The 19773-nt window shown below is 45.3% G+C and overlaps 1 protein-coding gene across 6 annotated transcripts in view; it reads right to left on the bottom strand.

Moving 5' to 3' along the window:
- The window catches only part of CBFA2T2 (CBFA2/RUNX1 partner transcriptional co-repressor 2), a 397115-nt gene that overhangs the window by 350003 nt on the left and 27339 nt on the right, over positions 1-19773 (bottom strand). For 3 of the 6 annotated variants that reach the window (XM_078652273.1, XM_078652269.1, XM_078652274.1), the window contains exon 2: positions 5689-5832. In XM_078652273.1, coding sequence (XP_078508399.1) covers positions 5689-5806 — 118 coding nt within the window. In that variant the 5' untranslated portion in view covers positions 5807-5832. Of the gene's footprint in view, positions 1-5688; positions 5836-19773 lie in introns of all 6 variants that reach the window. The other 3 variants (XM_078652270.1, XM_078652268.1, XM_078652271.1) reach the window with 1 other exon arrangement.

Below are 19773 nucleotides of genomic sequence, written 5' to 3'. Positions count from 1 at the left end.
CCAAGAGGAAAAGCAAAAGAAAATTTGTGATGGGTAAGAAGATGGAGAGAGGGGCAGCAACGCAATGGCATATTAACAATTCTGATGCCCTCCTCAATCGCAAGGAAAGAGCAAAATCAATCATTCAAGAGGGAAAAAATATTGCAAACACGAGCTTAAAGTCAGCCATAAATGCGGCCTATACAGCCACTAGACAAATGTGTAGAGGTACAACCCTCAGAAGACACACCTGGCTGAGGATTTCGGGCTTTAAACAGGAGATCACAACCACAATAATTAATAAGCCTTTTACAGGAGACGCTTTGTTCAGCCAAGAAGTAGACAAGTCCTTACTACAGATAATTGAAAAAAAGATAATGAAACAGCAAGAGTGATGGGTGCTCTGCAGTACAGAGGAACCTTCAAATGGGAAGAAAGCCATCTCAGAAAATCCGCAGGAAGCGGATATTTCTCCGTGTTTGTTTTTGCTGATGTTTCTTTCTCGGAGATATTGTTACTCCTCTTTAAACATAATCCTGTTGAATCACATTACATCGCTGATGTGCGCTGGGATTCTCCAGGTCGGTTTTGAGACAAAAACACATTGAAGAGGAAGAGACTGCTCTCGAAGCACCAACAACTCCCGAACCTCACAGGGAGGAAGCCGAAGAGGAGTTCGACAGCCCGGAAGAGGCAGCAGGGAACGACCTCGATTCAGAGTCCAGAGGTGTAGGTTTGTGTTAGACTTGGCCCTTTGTAGCTAAAGTTCCTTAAACTTTTTGCCTTCCTCCTAGACCTTTTCTGACATAATGTTGTCGACTTAGATGCTTTGGGCACTTTGCCATTGCTGATCAGTGTCAAAGTGCAAGTGCTCCCTGTTAAAATTGTTATGGTAATTGGTTGTCCATAACTAGTATGTTTGCCTTACTACAGAAGTCCCTTGTAAAGTGCACTAGGAGTGCCAGGGCTGTTAATGTAAATGCTACTCGTGGACCTGCAGCACTAGATGTGCCACCCACACATGTAGCCCTAAAGAGAGAACTCAGGCCTGCCACTGCAGTTTCTGCGCGCAGTTTGCTAACTGCCATGTTGTCCTGACAAGTGCACCCACTTTCCAGGCCTTACCCTTCCCTTTCCATGCATATCAGACACCCCTATGGTAGGTCCAGGGTACCCGCCCCCCCAGAGGCAGGGTGCAGTGTCTGTGAAAGGTAGGACATGTACTGAGGTGTGTACTATGTCCTGGCAGTGAAATACTCTCCATTTTGTTTTTCACTGACTGTTGCAAGGCTATCCTGCCCATAGGACAGAATGGGGAAGGCTATGTAATATGTTTCCAGCCCATCTTCCCATAGGCTTAAGATGGTGAGGTAAAGCTTAGTGTGCCTGAACTCACAATTTAACACCACATCTTTTTGTGAAGGTGGTTTTTGCATTGTGTGTTTAGAAACCACACTTTTAGAAGTGGCTGGTTTCTTTGTTCTAACAATTCTGTGTGTCTCTGCTTGGTTGTAGACTGACTGTCTGGATTTGAATGCGATAGAATCTGGGAAAAGTCTTGACCCAGGGGAGGAGGTGAGACAGCAAAAGGCTGACTTGCATCTGGAGTGTAGGGGGAGGAGTAGTCTCTGGAGGTGAAGAGGCCTGGGCTGCAGCCATAAAACGACGCCTCTACCTCACGCTGAGTGATTGAGGAACCAGACCCCCCACTATTCAAAGGAAGAAGGTGTCACTGGCAGGGAGACACCGAGAACTGGTTTGGACAGGGGTCAGTGCCCCCCTGAACACAAAGACTTCAAAGACATTTAGGGGTATAACTATGAGAGCCGAAACCCCAGAATGTTGGACTGATCAAGACTGAAAAGGATTGAAACTACTTCGTGGTCAAGAAGAACCTCTGCGAAGGAAGAACAGCTGAAGAGACTGAAGAAAAGGACTGACCCTTGCTGTGTGTTCTAGGGCTGGCCTGCAGTTTGCAGATTTAACTAAGGGGAGTCTAAGAGACTTTGCTGTGTGCTGTGTCCCCCTGCTTGAAAGGACTTTGCTGTGTGTTGTGTCCTGAAGTAACTTGTCCCCAAGGGCCCTAGGAAAGGTGGCTCCCTGTTGTGGAAACTCAGGAACATAAAAGTTTCCAAGTTTGTCTCAGCAGCGCTTTGTGCGTGTGCTTTTTGCAGCCCGAGACCTTCGTAAGCATTCCCCCGGGACTATGTGGCCCGAAACCAAACTGAGTCTCAACGACGCTTTGTGCGTGTGCAGACTGAGACTGTTGTGGGTGTCCGTGGTGCTAGTTGGAAAGTGCCCTGTGACTGCAGCGCCCCCACAGCGTGAATCATCGTCCACGCTGTTGTGAAGTTGTTTGTGGACCGAGCCGTCATCTGTGGATCAAGATCGCCGCTGCCGGCCCCAGCTGCAATGTGCTGAAGAATTTCGTTAAGCTAAGCAAGTTGTGAGGTAATCGAGATTGTTGTTCGCAAGAGTAATCTGCCCAAGATCATCAGCAACAGAGAAGGCAGCACCGTAACCTGTCCGGCTGCAGCGTCGCCTTGCATCGGAGCTGCGTCATCATCTGAAGCGCCCAGCAGGACGTCCGAAGAGCGGGGAGAGAGAGAGCAAGGCAGCACATTCCCCGGTTAAGGATTGGACTCCGGTCGGGAGCTGCAAGCGTGTGCAGCCCGGAGAGGGCAGGAGGAGAGCAGGAGTGCTCCTATCTCTCTCCGGTTGCATCGCGTTAGATGCGCTGAGTTGTCGAGCGGCCCGGAAAAAACCAAACACCTAAGCACACATAAAAAGTAAAATCGGTATGATAAACACAAGTATAAGTACTACAATAAGGTATTCTTCAGACGGAAGGAACAGTCCTCAAATGCTGTTAGTATAAAGTTCAGTCTTTTAAATCCTTGCAGGATTCAATGAACGGCGAACAAACCAGCCGACACGTGTTTCGTCGCGTTAAGGAGAATTGCTCCGCGACTTCTTCAGGGCTGTACAAAGACGAAGTGGGTCTGGATAGTCGCTCAGCTGCTGATAATTCCAACCCGTCCGGGCTCTTCCAGTCAAGGCAAATTGGGATATCCTAGTGTGTCAGGAACGCGGTAAAAAATGCATCCCACAAGGGTAGATCGGGTTCGATCAGTCAATCAACTTGAGACATCAGGCCAAAAGGGCTGTACGCCGTGGGGGAGTTCAGTAACTCGAAGAAATAACCAATAATTTCAATGACACGATTCAGAAGCTCTCAAATCTTGTTTCCTAAATATTCTGGAGCCCCCACAGCGGATCACTCCGTTCCAGGTGGTGGTTGTCGAGCAGCCCGGATATGCCTGGCAGCACCGGGGCCGCCCTCGGAAGTTCAGGACTGTTGTCTGGGGCTGTGGCCTAGTGGTGCCCTTGCTAATTGCGTCGATTGGCCTGGTATTATTCCTGCATTACGAACTGCCTTATTACTTGCATTGAGGATTGTATTATTCCTGCATTACACACTGCCTTATTACTTGCATTGAGGATTGTATTATCCCTGCAATACGAACTGCCGTATGTGTGCATTGGGGATTGAATTATTCTCACATGACGAACAGCCTTATTACTTGCATTAAGGAGGGCGTTATATGTGCATTACAAACTGCCGGATTACGTGCATTGAGGATTGCATTATTCTTGCTTTACGAACTGCCTGATTACTTGCATTGAGGATTGCATTATTCTTACATTAAGGACTACATTAGTCTAACGATACAGATCGCATTACGAACTGCATAGGACTGCATTTGAAAATCGTGATCTGCTCATTAATACCGCAAGAACCTATAAGTGTTTGTGGCCTAATAACCGGCAATGTGAAATATAATGAATTCGCATATGTTGGTTTTTTATCTTGTCGTCTTACCATATTTTTCTTCTCGATAAAGACACTGTTATTTTCATGCATCAGTGTGGTGTCCATTTGTGGTGTTATCACTGTGTCAATCCTTTACACATTGCCTAAAAGATAAGCCTGGCTGTTCGTGCCAAGCTACAATGGGGTGAGCGGAGGTTATCAAAAAGAGGTCCCTTCTTTTCCTGACTAGAAGCAAGGGTCCCAGTTCTAACCGTTTGTAGTTACCCCTCGAAGGCTTAGCCGCCAGATGACATGGCCTTCTATAACAGTCTGGTGAAAAGAGCAGCAGACACTTTAGGGGTTCCCTTAGAGGAGGAGAAAGGAGAGTCATGTTTTCTCCTCGAGACACTAATGTCATCTGCAAAGGGCAGCCACTTCCTCCCAATGCTACCAAGTACACTGGATCAGAGCAAAGAAGCCATCAAGGAGCCAGCCTCAACAAAGGGCCTCACACTCCCAAATGAGTGTCCTGCTTCATCAAGGCTTGGTGTTTTCCTTCTTGGCCTCTCGACCCGAGCTGGTTTTTGTCAATTTCGATGATTTGCCCTCATTGGTACCCTGGTATGGGATCTGTGGGACTCCTTTGGTCGGGCTGACCCTCGGTCGTTGTTTTCTTTGACACCTGGGTTGCCTTTTGTGCTATTTTCTTCTGGCCCTTAATAACAAAGGGATGAGGGAGTTTTATTAACTCTACAGGTATCTTCTTGACATCCTTCATTGCCTTCATCGCAGCATATTTTCTCTCGCGTCCCTCTCGAGGATTTCGATGTTGATCCTCCGTGAGCTGACTCAGCAGCCCCAACATGTTCATCTTCGTCGCTTGGGAGACCCAAGTCGTTCAACGATAACAGTTGCTTCTGGCTGATGGACATTGCTATGTGATCTTCATCTCTCTGCTTTCTGAGGGCCTTAAGAATTTTCAACACAAATATGGTCCAGGCCTTGCAGTCCTTGTCCCAGTGGTCCCTTGGTAGGCAGAGTTTACAGACTATGTGCGGGTTGCATTGTGCAAACTTGTGATGGCAGTTTGGACAAAAACTTAGAGGGTATTTTCCATGACCCCTATAATGCCTCATTTTATGAACATGTACGTCATGTGATATTCTGATGGGTTTTCCCGTCAGGTTTTACAGAAAGGTCTCCTTCCTCCTCCAGTACCTTACTGTCCTTCATTTGTTTTTTGCCCCCAAAAATAGGCCACATTTGCGGAAGTCTCCTCCAAAACTTCGGAGCTTCTTCCTTTGCTTCCAGACTCAACAGCAAAAAAAAGAGAGAATCTGAAGATGGCTACCACACAAAGGCCCTTCCAGGGGCCTTGTCCGATATCAAACAAGGGACAGACCTAGCAGGAAATGGGGGTCGACGAAAAGAGATAAACAAAGACATTTCTTGTACGAGTTGTAGAAAGCGTGGCAGCTTCATTTGCTGAATAACCTGTACAAAAGCTTTGTTTGTTGCATAAACAGATTTGAGAATGGCCTACCTTTTGATCTTACAGGTTTCGTTTTTGTCAACAGGTTTAAGCTCTATGGTAGATCTTGTTTCTATCCTCTGGTGAGAACAGATAAGTCAGTCGCAATGAAAATACATAAGTCTCGACAGGAGGGAGTTACATAGCATCAATGGATTTGTTTGTGTAGTGTCATGAGGTATCAGGGCATTGTTCAAATACTGTAATTCAAATAGAACATTAACATGGCCTTTAATATAGGGAGAAGAGGAAGGGTTAAATATGCAGCAGGCACAAAAATACATATTTAAAACTTCTAAAAACTTGTCTAAATCAACTCCCTTAGCAATGCAATTACCAACAGTACACAGAGCAGGAAACTTACCAGCACCAGCAGGGAAGGAGACTGGCCGAGGGCCGCTGAGATGGGCTGGCGGAGGAGGTGGCATACTGGTAGGAATGGACCGAGTATGTATTTTCACCTCCACGGGGGGTCTTGGCATCACTAGCACTTTCTTCTCACAGGAAGCTGCTGATAAAAATAAAACCATGTATGGCTAAAACTGAGGTGTGAACAAAGAGCAGAATATCAGTGCACTGCAGTCATATTATATTATGCTACATAGGGGCAGGGAGAATAACAGTTACCACAAGCACAGTTACCTAATGGGTAAACCCCTATTGCTAACAGCTGGGAATATTTTGTTCTCAGCCCTTAGGGTCCTGCACAACCCACTCGCGCCTCTTTCCCTACAGGGACTCTAGCCTTATCGGGGTTCTGTATCATGGTTCATGACGTAATGAGAACAACTCATTTGTAATAATGGATCAGATGGCACAGTTACCCAATATGTATCCTAGAATGATAAACAGAAACTTCAATACAATTTAATGAGATTGACATGAAACAAACAGATGAGAAGCAGACAAATGAAGACCTAACAATGAATATTAAATACACACACATAATGTTGCTATTTTCTAGTGGATTTGGCAGCATGCTTTAACTTTTAATAGCTAAAAGTATACTTAATATTGGGCCTCCCAGTTGACTCCCATTAATGACTAGATCTTTGGAGGCTGAGATGACCCAGCAATCAGAATAGAAATGGTCTTGCTGGATAAATGTGGGCTTTAGTCAATACTGTATGTGTCAAGAGGTCCCTGGGCATTGTCCTCGGTGGCAGCCATGCTCATAGAATGCTGGTACTTCGCTCTGAGATGGATGGGCTGGCTGCACGTTCATCCCAGGGAATGACATGGACAATGGGACCCACACGCTTGCCATTCAAGCACTGCATAATTTACAAAGAAACATGGTTGAAGAGGGAGGTGCCCCTGAGCAACAGCGGTTTTCAAATTGGTTTTCATGGCTGCCACAATGGATATCTGGTTTATGTAAATCACTGTTGCCAATTATATTTATGTTGCTATTGGTATGCGGGGTTATACAATTGGGGATCTCCTGCTATCAAGCAGGCCCTAAGACCCAGGCACGGGATTGCTGAATGATAGGCCACAGATGGAAGGGTGCGTAGCTGTCGGGCAAACACTCAAGCAGGACATTTTTTTATCAATCCCACAGATAGATGCAGCGACATTACAATGGTAAACGAAGATTGCCCAAAAGAAAAACTCCCATGGCCGGAGGGGGTACGCATGCTCCTAAAAACACCCTGAAATGTCAGAATCCACATGAGTTAGGAACACATAAGCAACCAGGACTCAGTACACGTAGTGTTCACGCGCTCCCTATGCCGGACATCTGGACACATTATCTACTGATCACATTGTGTCAACGCAAGGTCGAGATCCACTTATAGTAATCATTAGACAGTTAATTTAGGACTCCAAAGCAGCAACCAACATTCCTCACCATGTATGGTACGCCAGAAACTTTAACAATCCATTATGTTTTGTATAAAAGAAGGACATATACGGATAATAAATTGACAGTCCTCAGCTCTCGTGCCCATAACTGTTCTCCGTGCCGTACTGTTTAATTAAACAATTTTTTCTGTTTTGCCAAACGCCTCTTGTCTTCTGTTTTTAAAGGATTTCAACCTAAAGAAACACTAGTATGGGTACCCACAAATTCATAGATGTACAAACAGCCACTGCACCTAAACTCCATATCTTGTGCCCATTTAAGAAATGCATAGGTTTCCTATAAAACCCATTTTTTACTCAACTTATTTCACCATATAAATTGGTCTACACTCGGTACTCAATCAAAAACCCTTGTACGGTGCAGGTCAGTTGTTGGCTCTGGGTACCGTGGGGTCTTGGAGAACCTACAAACCCTGTACAGCCACGAAACCAGATGTAGGGCATATAAAGGTTTAGTATTCCAAAAGTTCTTACAGTGAAAAAGTCTTAACTCATGGGGGTGGCATGACGGGACTACATATCTCAGTTTTCACGCCGCCAGGAAAGGCGCAGGCGTCAACATACGCCCTGACCGCAGCAAAAATGATTTTAAGCGAACCATCTTCCCCCGGAGCGATGGACGCTTAACTCAGTGGGGGCAGCATGAAGGGATTACATAGTCCAGTATTCACATGTCAGGAGAGGTGATGATGCCAGCATCAGCCCTACCCACAGCAATAGCACTTTTAAGCACACCAACTTTCCAGCAGCGGAGGACACACATAGGTGCCGCACGGGCCTATCCACGCCTGTCAGAGCCCAGAGGAATCTGGGCTGGGCCACCCCTCTAACATCTGCATAAAGCCATGGACATTGTCCTTGCGCTTCCCTCTATAGTGTCCATGCCACTAAGTACTCACTGACATATGGATTGATAGACCCGAAGCCTCATTTGGATTACTACAATCATATCTTTTTAATCTTTTATGGGCTGTGTAGGTTATATCTGGTTTTAATTAATTAATTAAGGTAGGAGACCGCGGTTAGCTGGATATTTGCATCAGTAATTCTAGTGCCAGTTTATTTTTGTTATTCTTCTTTTTCCCTTTGAAGTAGAAGCAGAGTGCCCGAATCTGTTGTGGCAGGTCCAGCCCTTCCATTGTGGTTGCTAAGCAATTAAGATGGGAAAAGAAAGGCACCTAGTGTTGCTGTTGGTTCTACCGTAGCTAAAACAACCTCTCAAGTCTGCAGTGGAAAATTGTGTGATGAGTAGAATTGACAATTTACTGGAGGAAGTTAAATAAATCTTAAAACCTACTGTCCCCACAGCACCTTGAACTATACCCCATGCCTATATCCAATCAAAGAAGCAAAGCATGTTCCGAAAATGTTTGAGAATTCAAAGGTACCTGCTTTAGCCCCGCATAAACCCCAATCAGGGAATTCTCACCGGGTACTTATCCCAGATACTACTACGCGGGGGTCAGTGCTTGAGCATGTTAACCCTGTTATCCAATGCCAATTCAGATACTCCACCTTATATGTAGAAGAGGTGGGCAGAGTTGGCTTGGATGGGGCGAAAGATATTTACCCAATGTGATATTTAGTGACAAACCAGGTGACTCACTGATTGTGAACAACCTGGTAGACATTATAATTGGTTTAAGAGGGGGCATGGCCACGACCGCCACCAAGATGGACGTACTCTTGTGAGGCTCTGGCGGCGCTGGCACTAATTTACCTTTAGTCACTACCATCATTATCTCATTTTGTAACTTCTTGATCCCTGTGGCGATTTAGGAGGGCGGGGGCTGCTACAGAGTGGTGGCACCCCGCCTGGAATCTCGGATTGGAGGAAGGTCATTCCAGGTTCAAGCGGCGCGTTTGTGGAATAAATTACCTCCCTATCTGAGGCAAGCTCAGGACCTGATATATTTCAGAAAACAACTTAAAACGTGGCTGTTCCAACAAGAATTACTGGTGGGGTGACTCCAAATGAGGTTTCTGTCTCGAGATTAGCACCGGGACACTCCTTGTGACTATACGCGCGCTTTAGAAATATGTCATTTCATGACTCCTGAGGGGTGACGCAGCCCAGCACTGCCTTCGAGGCCCCTCCATGAAAGGGGCTGCGGGTGAGCCTGATGTCGAGTCCACTGTTGTAATGTTATGCTTTTCTATGAGTCGCGTGCTACCACGCGACTCATGGTTATGGTTGTGTACATTCGTGTTTGACATTCTCGAGGGTGGCCGCTCAGTTGCGAAGAATCTTAGCAACACCAGTGGTGGCGTTGGATTCTCCATGGCTGGATGGCTCTGGTCATGGGTGGGTTGCTCCGGAAATAAATCCTCAAAGAAAACCTTAAAGCTCTCCTGTTCATTCTTCAATAACTTGGAGACGAGAGGGAACTTCCGCACTCACTGCCTCCCAAATTGCTTGGGAGCAACTTCACTTCCCTACACCACCGATACTGCGCAAATCGTACTTGCCCAAGTGGCACTCTGCACAAATTCACAGGAATTACGCTTGAACAATTTTTATTACCTTTCTCTTCCTTCATTTCTACTTTGCACACAGTTTCGCTTAAGCAGCAGTTTGGCTTCGCTCAAGCTTTAGCGCGTCCTTTGAATGTGCATGCACGCTTGTCTTACTTTGTCACTTTGACGCAGCAAGCCTGAAGCAGTGCAAGCCCACCAGCTGTAGAAACCTACGCACAACCTTCACCCTGGTTATGGAGTCAGGCGGCCACTTTTTCTTCTAAAAAATAAATAAATAATTAAATAGGCGATTTCACGATCGTACCTAACTTTACCGCACAGTGATAGGCACACTTTTAGACATATCTTGCCTATTGTGCTTTCAGCGGCAGGCACGCTTCCACATATACTCTACCCATCGTATTTCACAGCAATAGGCACGCTCCTGTTCGCAACTTCCAAAGCCTATCACAGCTATAATTTTCAGCTATAGGCACGCTTGTAACACCTTCAAGCTATAGGGAGCCTTTGTCACATTCCTCAGCGATAGGTACACTTCAACCACTTTGTATACAAGTCTATTGCATATCCATTTCTCAGCAATAGGCAGCCTTTAATAAAGCGTACACATTTATTCTTCAAATCTCATAAGTAGCGTCTACATGTGAATTTGGTGCAAGTACAGCTTTGTGTATAAGAGACCAATGTATTTTTTCCTGCTTTTCAAAGAAAAATCAGGAACGTTTACTGAGTTGCAAAAATCCTACGCTGGCTGAAACCGTAGACAATGCCAAGAGTATAGAACGTGCAACCATTTCTAAAAAGATTTCACAAGAAAGGCAGTCACAACCAAGCGTTTACATGGTCAATGAATGTTCTTCCTCCTCTTGCTCTGTAAACCTTGTTAATAATTAGTCTAGACAGTTCTCCAGGAAACCAACAATTTATTACAGATGCGGCTCAAAGAACCCTCTTGGAAACACCCCCAATTGTTTTGCTTCCGGCAAAAGATGTTCATCTTGTAAAAAAAATTGGACATCTGCAAGCCGTAGGCAGGGGCAGTAAGAGATTCACCAGGGTCAACAATATTGAATTCAATGAGAATCTAGAGTTGTGCTCTGAAACACTTAATGTCCAATTATCCATTGAATGTGAATCTATTTATCTTTCCAAGGTCAACGGCCCAAGGTGTGAGCTATTGGTCGCAATTCCACTACACGTGAAAGCTGACTCAGGTTCTCCTATCACGATATGGTCAGATTCAACATTTTATGCAAACTGGGGTAGTCATGTTTCCCTTACTAAATTTGATGTCAACCCAAAAGCGTAGGGTGAAAAAGAAATAAATATTTTACGGTACTTTCGTTCCAAGTTTGAATGTCTTGGCAGATGCACTTTTACCAAAGTTTATGTTGTCCTTAAGGGTAGAAACATTTTGGGTTGGCTAGATGTAGCCAAAATGGGTTTGTATCTCAAACATGGTTCAGATAAACCTGTCACTTTGGGAGATATTCCAGCGGATTACCATAGCTACCATTAATTTGAAAATATTAATGTTTCCAATCTGTCGGTTTCAGATTACAATGTTAACACTTTACTTAGTCAATTTCCTTTTGTGTTTGAAAATAAGGTTGGCAATGTCTTAGGTTTCGTGCATGAAATTCGCCTCAAAACTAATGCACAACCCATCGTCCACAAAGTTCTACCTCTTCCCTTGAGTGCAAGAGATTAATTCAAAAAAGTTCTGAAGGACTTATGTGACGAGCGAATTATCACATCTTGCAATTCCTCCGAGTGGATTTCTCCCATAGTTTTAGTCCGCAAAAAATCAGGCGAGGTCAGGTTTTGTGTCGACTTGTGCTACCTTATTAACAATATTATTGTGGATTGCCATCCACTACCAAAGATCCACAATTTGCTATCTAATTTGGGTGGGGCGAAGTGCTTCTCTTTATTAGATCTAAAGTCCGCATATCACCAAATTCCACTTTCAGAAAAATCAAGGTTTTGGAAACACTGAAGAAAGTTGGAATGACTGTCAGACATGACAAGACCACGTTTGCAGTACAAGAGTTAGATTATTTAGGTCATACTCTTTCACCTAGTGGCATAAAACCCAAGTTTTCCCTTATAAAAGCGATCAGAGATGCCACACCTCCCAATGATAGATATTCCTTGCACTAATTCCTTGGACTAGCAGAATATTATGCTAGATTTGTGCAATGTTATGCTCAAATTGTGGAATCTCAGAGAGCTCTTCTAAGAAAGGGTGTAAAGTTTGCATGGTCAGATTTACAAAAAGTGTCTGACCGGGTAAAAAAAAAAAAACTCATTGAGGACTCCCCAGCTTTGCATCCTTTTTTAGATGCTTATAAGTGTTTTCTTACTGTTGAGGCCAGCCTTAATGGTTTAGGAGCGGTGTTAGGACAATGGGTGGCAGGCAAAGAACATACCATTGCTTTTGCCTCCAGAGCGCTTCAGTCAGCTGACACCAGGTGCAGCACTATCGAGAGGGAAGCCCTGGCTTGTTTTTGGGTTATTCACAAGTTTAAGACATATATTTGGGGTCATGAGTTTGAGATCAATACCGACCATAAGCCACTCACGCACATGCTTTCAAATAGCTCCTAAAATAAAGCATCCGTCAGATTAGTCCGGCTACTTTCTAAACTTCAGGAGCTTCATTTAATCATTAAACACATTCCTGGAGGAAATAATTTCAGGGCTGACTGTTTATCAAGGATGTACTTGAACGAAGCTCCTGAGGCAGCTGATGATATTGTGTGCCTGGTTGCATCCATTTATGCTATTTCTGAATGTTTACCTATCTCCGAGTGTGAGTGGAACACAGAATACGATAACGACACCACACTTATAATGTTATTACAAACAAATGGCCTGAGCGTAGAGTTTTATCCTCGGAGCTTAGATTCTTTGTAAACGTGTCTGATGAGTTATCTGTAGTTGGTAATTTTGTCATGTGACACGACTTGTTTGTCCCACCCAAATCTTTACGCAATGTTATCATTCAAACTGCTCATCAGGGGCACCCGCGGGTTACTAAAACTTGTCAAAGGATTAAACAGTTTTATTGGTGGCCCTCCATGGACGCACAGGACAGAAAATTAATTGATAGTTGGGCAGAATACCTCTTATCGGACAAACATTGGAAGACCCTCTCTACTCCTCTGCATCCTGTTCCACTTCTTGAGAATCCTTGGGATTAAGTGGGGTTAGATTTTTCTGGTCCTTACGAGTACTTGTCCAGTGAAAACAAGTATTTAATTTTATTGGTTGATTACCACTCCAAATGGCTTTACTATTGCTTTTGTAATGGAGCTACAACTGAGAATGCGATTACATTTTTGCAAACTGTATTTGTTGTTAAAGGTTTTCCCAAACTTATTGTGACGAAAATGTGTTCTTTTCTCAAAAAGCACAACATTTCCCATCTCAAAGTTGATTTGTACTCACCTTACTCTAATGGTTTGGTTGAAAGAGGAAACCGGATCATTAAGGTGGGTATACAAACTACGATCTCTTCTAGGCAAGACCCTTTGGCTTTTGTACACGACAAAGTGTTGTCATATAACTCTACTCCACACACGACTATGGGTGTTGCACCTTTCACTCTTCTTAGAAGAAGAAAGGTCCACACTCATTTAAATCCTAGTTGGCTGTATGAGAAAAACAAGCAGAGTTCTTTTTCTACACATGACTCTTACGTCTTTTAAAGAATAAGTAAAAGTCAATCAAGATTCCATGAAAGCACGCTTTAATGCTGGTAAACACTCTGTGGACCAACCTTTAAAAACAAGGAGATTGGGTTCTCATTAAAAACCTCAGAAAGGTGGTTAAATGTTGTTCTCCTCACCAATTTTGGTTATACAAGAGAGTAAAGGTTCTTCTCTTCTTGACAACAAGGGATGGTGGAACAAAAGGGCGCTTGAAAAGGTTACCCCCTTCCAGGCGGACGTGATCAGAAAACATACCACTTCAGAGTCTGAACATTGTGACTGGTTTAATTTATGTCAGGGAAAAGAGGAGAGTACTAATGTTGGTTTGGAGCCAGTTACCGTCCAAACAGCTCAGCCTCTGGTCACAGTTATTAGAGACTCGCCAGAGGCATCTAGCAAGAGGGCCTCACGTCTTAGGCAAATTTCTTGTAAATTAAGGGATTATGTATTGGAATAGCATCATTTTTCCCTTTCCCTTCTGGTTCTTCATGTACTTACCCTGTTGTACTTACATACTTCTTGCAATGCATAAGCAACATCTGATTGTGTACTTTTTTTTACCATTTTATGTTTCTTCATCATACTCCTGTACAAATGTTTCCATGTTCCATTTTGTAGTTTTTGCACTCCTTCTTTCCCCTTCTATGGGGGAATATGTTGTAATGTTATAATGTTATAATGATATGCTATTATGCTTTTCTATGAGTCGCGTGCTACAACGCGACTCATGGTTATGGTTGTGTACATTTGTGTTTGACATTCTCGAGCGTGGCTGCTCTGTTGCGAAGAATCATAGCAACGCGTGTTGGCGTTGGATTCTCTGGGGCTGGATGGCTCCTGTCGTGGGTGCATTGCTCCAGAAATAAATCCTCAAAGAAAACCTTAAAGCTCTCCTGTTCATTCTTCAATATCCACCCAGAATCACTGGGACCCCTCACTTTGACCTGCTTAAAATCCTGTTGGCTGACAGGATAGTTCAAGGGCTGTAGTTAGTGCCTGCCCTTATGTGCCTGCGGGCTCTGGGGCTGCAGTGCTGCCCGCGGTGGCCCGTTTCAGTGGTTGCGGTTCCCTCGCCCCCTGGGCGAGAGAGACGGCTGCCGCATCGTCGGCTGGCGGGTCTGCATCTGTGGCCCTTTCCCCATGCCCTTACGGGTGAGGAGCTTGGTTGCTGCGGCCCAGCCCTGGGCAGATTTCTGATGCTGGAAGCTCGCCACGCTTGGAGAGGAAATTGGCTATGGTAGGTGCCCCGGTGGCTTGTTGGAGGCCTGATACTCATGTAAATATGCCTTTGCTGGGCCTCATTCCTCTTCCTGCTGTGATTTTGCTCTCTGGGGCCCTGCTGGCTCCAGCCTGCTGCATAATACACCTGCCCGCATCTGCTGGGTGGCAAATGCCAGGTCCTTGGCTTGGCCTCTCTGGTGCACCTCTCGTCCTGGACTTCTACGTTTGCCTAATCACTCATTTACGCTACACTACTGCGTCACCTCCTGTGATGTCCCCATCTTCAGTCTCCACGCTCCTTCGCGCGCTTTTCCCCTGCTATTGTATGCCACCTACCCAAAGAAATAGGTCAGTGGACCTTACCTTCATCACCGGGGATATTCGTGGTATTAACAATTCCAGGAAGGGGAAACAGGTTCTGTAGTACTTAAACAAGCATGGCGTTAAAATAGCCTTTTTCCCTGAGACGCATTTGCTTCCCACAGTCGACTGCCCTTACGACAGGCCTTTGGGTGTGCACAGATATTTCTCTTGCTATAGTACTTGTGTTATCATTCATAAAAGTGTCCTTTTCACTCTTCAACCCAGTTACTTAGACCCGGATGGTGAGTTCGCATTACTCCAGGGTGTCCTTGCCGATAAACGGGTGCGCTTGCTGAATGTTTACACTCCCAACGTGGATGATCCTGAATTTTTTTTTTTAATCTTTTGCTGCATACAGACCCCGCTCAGATGCAGACTGCGTGATATTGGGCACAGACTTAAATATGCCATTGTGACCCCAAATTGACTCCTCTAGCACACACCTTAGTGGTAAGCCTCGGGCATGAGATGAGCTGTGACACATTGTGGGTGCCTATGTGATACGCGATGCCCGGCGCTCTAGTTACCCCTCTGTTTTAGGATTCACTTTTTATTCCGCCCCTCATTCTGTTTGGACCAGACTATACTATTGGTTATTCTGGGCCAATGTTGGCCCCTGGTTACGAGAAGTCACGATCTTACCAAGCATGTTGTCGGACCATAGCCCGATTCTTCCTTATCTGCAGGTCCCATATGGCCTCGGTGCAGAAGTCACTCTCTTGTGAGACCCTTCAAGAACCGGGTGTTCCGTGGGGAAGCGCTCGCAGCTATCTCCGTATATTTCGAGCTAAATGTGGGATTGATTGGGTCACAGGCCACACTTTGGGAAGCCTTTAATGCCTTTATCCATGGAGTGTGCATCTCCAAGCACACTGGAATTTTACGAGCCATACGCACACATCTGCGCATGATCGAATCCACCTTACGCAACATTGACGAAGGGGCTGCAGCGGGCAGGGACACTTGCTTGCATCGACATTCAACCTTGTTAACAGAGTTTCATGAGCTGGCCGACGGAGAGGTCGTCCATATGGGGAGGAATGCTAGGACTCACCTGTACAGGGAGTGGGGGGAGTGCCCTAATCACACCACCTTTTGAGGCCAAATTTTTCACAGAATTACAACACGGAGCTGTGCTCGGTATCTGGGCAATGGGTGATTGAATGAAGAGAGGGATGGCGGAACTTCATCAGTAGTATCGGAATTTATATTCCTCATGTGCCCCGACCTCTCTTCTGAAATAGCCTTCTACCCTGATGAGGTGGCGATGGTCTGGCTCACCGATGGCCAACATCAATTCCTTGCTGAGCCTATTACCACTGAAAAAAATAGTACAGGCATGGACACTTTTGACGGGTCCAAGGCTCCTGGATCGGACGCCTTGACCGAGGCATTCTACAAGTCCTTCAAGCATGCACTTTACTGGCGCGGCACATCGATTTCTTAGCCACCGGCGTCCTACCCATCCTTTCGGGGGCCATTCTTGTTCTCTTACCAAAGCCAGGAAAGGACCTTCTCTTGTGGTCCTCCTATCTCTTTTGAACCTGGACAACACAATTCTCACCAAGGTCCTTGCCACTAGGTCGTCACTTGTAATGGAACACATCATGTCGCCGGTGCAATCGGGCTTTGTTCCAGATGGTTTCACCTCCCTCAATCTCCGCAACATTTATGCCGTCCTTAACAAGCTTTCACGATCTAGCCCGCGGTTGTGGCCTTGCTGGATGCGGAGAAAGCTTTTTATTCTCTTGAGTGGCCTTTTCTCAGAGCTGTTTTTGGTCAACTGGGTACACCTCTGATTTTCATTTCCCCAATTATGGTATTGTACACCAACCCTGTGGCTCGCCTTCGTGTCAATGGTTCGATTTCTGAGACACTCCAGATCATGCGGGGGACCAAACTGGGCTGCCATCTTTCCCTCCCTCTTTTCATCCCTGCTATGGATCCCCTGGTCCCATCTGCACTGCGTCCTTCAACTCACCCATTGTCCGTTCTTACTTTCCTAATACCCGGATGCTATTTTGCTTTTCACTTGGCACCCATCTGAGAACCTGCCCCTTTGGTGCGGGAGGTAGTCTGGTTTGGAGAACTGCCAGGGCTTCGATTCAATTGGGCTGATTCAGAGTTGTTTCCGTTGACTGACATCACACAGTCGCCTATGACTGATTATTCATTTACTTGGGCTGTGGAAAGCACTGTACCTTGGCATATAGCTTCACAGGTGCAAGGATCAAGTTCTCCAGCTAAATTATGGACCGGTAATGGCTAAGCTTGCTTCTCAAGTAGATCGCTGGATTAAGTTGCCGCTAACCATTACTGGTCATGTATCATACACATGGTCATAGTCCCCTATTTTCTATATTTATTTTTTAACATACCCATCCCATTACCCCAGGCTTTTTTCCGCTCACTGTTTGTTTCCTCCTACACATCGTGGGGTCTGGTGGTCGCCATTGTGTCCGCTGAGACACTCTTACTCTCCCGTATGAGCATGGCAGGCTTGGAGTCCCCAACCTTGATTTATACTATAAAGTTGCTCAGTGCCAGTATTATCGGTGGTACCATCCGGATGCTCGTATCCCCTATAGGAGACCAGAACGGTCCCATCTTGGTGGTCTTCCACACTCCTGAATCCTGCCGAAGGGCATTCCATTAGATGTCACAGACAACTAGGCAATGCCCACGACCTGTTGGCCGTGACGTAGATTGAGGCAGTTATTAGGGGGACCTCTTTATTCCCCTGCTCTTCCTCCTACTGGTAATTCCTGGCTCCTGCTGAGCGGAGAGAAGCTCATACAGAAACTGTTCCCTCTGCATAACCTTCTTACCCTGGGGTATTTATTCTCAGACAGCCATGTGGTGCAGTTGACTGCGCATCCTCCTTCACATGACTTACCCTTTCTGGACCATTTAATTAGTCGGAGACTCAATAATACATTACGTTCTGTGCGCTCCACTTTTCCCCTGACAATTTCCCCTCTTGTTACAGTTAATTGGGATGGTGCTCAATTAGTCTCACAACTATATCGCATTTGCATTTTACTCGTCAGGGTTCGAGGGGTGTGGGCTGAGGAGCTGGGAGTCCCCCTCCTAAAATCATAGACAAATTATTGCACTTTAAATTTCTCCACCGCACCTGCCTTTCACACTCGGACATCACTAACTAGATTGGACTCCTCCAGATCCAACGCATGTGTCAAATGCTGCGCCCCTGGTGCAGATTTGTGCATCTAGCTAGGAGCTGCCCTGTGATTTACACATACTGGACCTCTGTCTTTGTGCACATCTCTACAATGGCTAACATGGTGCTATCCCCGGACCCCCTTCTTGTACTTTTGGGCTACACCAAAGACATACCACGCTCCCTAATCAGCCTTGTTTCCATGTGTTTCCTTTTGGCTAAACGTGAGACAGCGCTCCACTGGGGCGGCGCTGTGGCTCCCTCCACTCCCGCCTGGCTCAAAAGCATGTCATTTTGTGAAATTGTTAGTGAAGACTATGCAGACATGCAACCTCACTCTTCCCGCCCCAAAGATATTTGGGGGCTGCTGCACGATTACCTTTGCACATTGGAACCGGACACCCTCCCCAATCCTAGCTACTGCCCCTTCTTGAAGCATAACACCCCCTGTTTCCTATACTCCTATCCCTCCATGGTATGGTCATTGTTTTGGTGCTTTTAACCATCTTGATTATATTTCCTGTACATTCATGCTTGATGACACATTGATATTTGTGTATACAAGCAGTGTATTTCCATCACTTTGTTTTTTTGCTTTGTTTTTCTTGAAAATCAATAAAGAAATAAATAAAAAATGGTTTAAGGGATGAGGTCCATGATGTTAAGAAGGCCATAAATGCTCTGTAGGAAAAACCTGAAAAAGCATTGGGACTAAATGAATCTAGGGAGGATGGGCTGGTAATTATGGCGATCTGCGGTATGCCCCCAAAAAGGCATCATAGTGAAAATTCGGCCCAAAGCCTTAATGTAATCCAACCCCTGCCCCAGAAACAGTACACATCCCCATACCTTAAAAAGGCAGATGGAGCCATCCTGTAAGCAGTATGAGGTACCTGGAGGGGAGGGGGGGGGGGGGAAGGAAAGATCTCCTCAAGATGGAACACAAGGCCCGAAGCACCTATGGGGTTGGAAACTCACAGTGGAGTAACACGAGATACCTGGCCCATCCCTGTAATACTTTAATACTTAATTTACACTGCTTTCAATTGCATACAAAGAGGGAGAGTGCAAAAGGGAATATATATATACGGGCTTCGGCTAGACCGAACCAAACGCAAATTATTTTAACACGGGTCCCAAAGATCACATCTGGTGTAGGGAATGTCAGGCTCCCTAATAAACAAAGTTACTCATTTGTTTCGGAATGTCAGGAATTGCTGTTCAATTACATGGAGCAATATCTTAAGCACTAAGATGACTGAAACCCCTGAGACCCCTATAACTCGGTGAGAGTTGTTTTTAAGCATAAAGACTTAGCGGATGGCCTTTTGTCTATTGATGAACATAAAATATGTAGTGCCAATACCCAAACACAGATCAAATGTAATATTCAAGCCCAGGAACCATCTCAGGGAGAACAGTTGCATACTATAAACCAAGACAATCAGAGGTCATCCAGGGCTAGGGGGATCAGGGATACTGACTGACTGTGTGTAGATAGTAAACTCAGAGATAATATGATAGGGGCAGTACTGGGGATGTTCAAGGATATAGAGCCTGGAGCTAGGAGTAGGTCTTTGGTAATACACAGAGAATCGAAGTACTACTTTGTACAAAAAAT

The sequence above is a fragment of the Lissotriton helveticus genome, chromosome 7, assembly GCF_964261635.1.
Source record: "Lissotriton helveticus chromosome 7, aLisHel1.1, whole genome shotgun sequence".
Classification (NCBI taxonomy): Eukaryota; Metazoa; Chordata; class Amphibia; order Caudata; family Salamandridae; genus Lissotriton; species Lissotriton helveticus.
The sequence above is the reverse complement of the archived record's forward strand: the minus strand, read 5'-3'. Positions and strand labels throughout refer to the sequence as shown.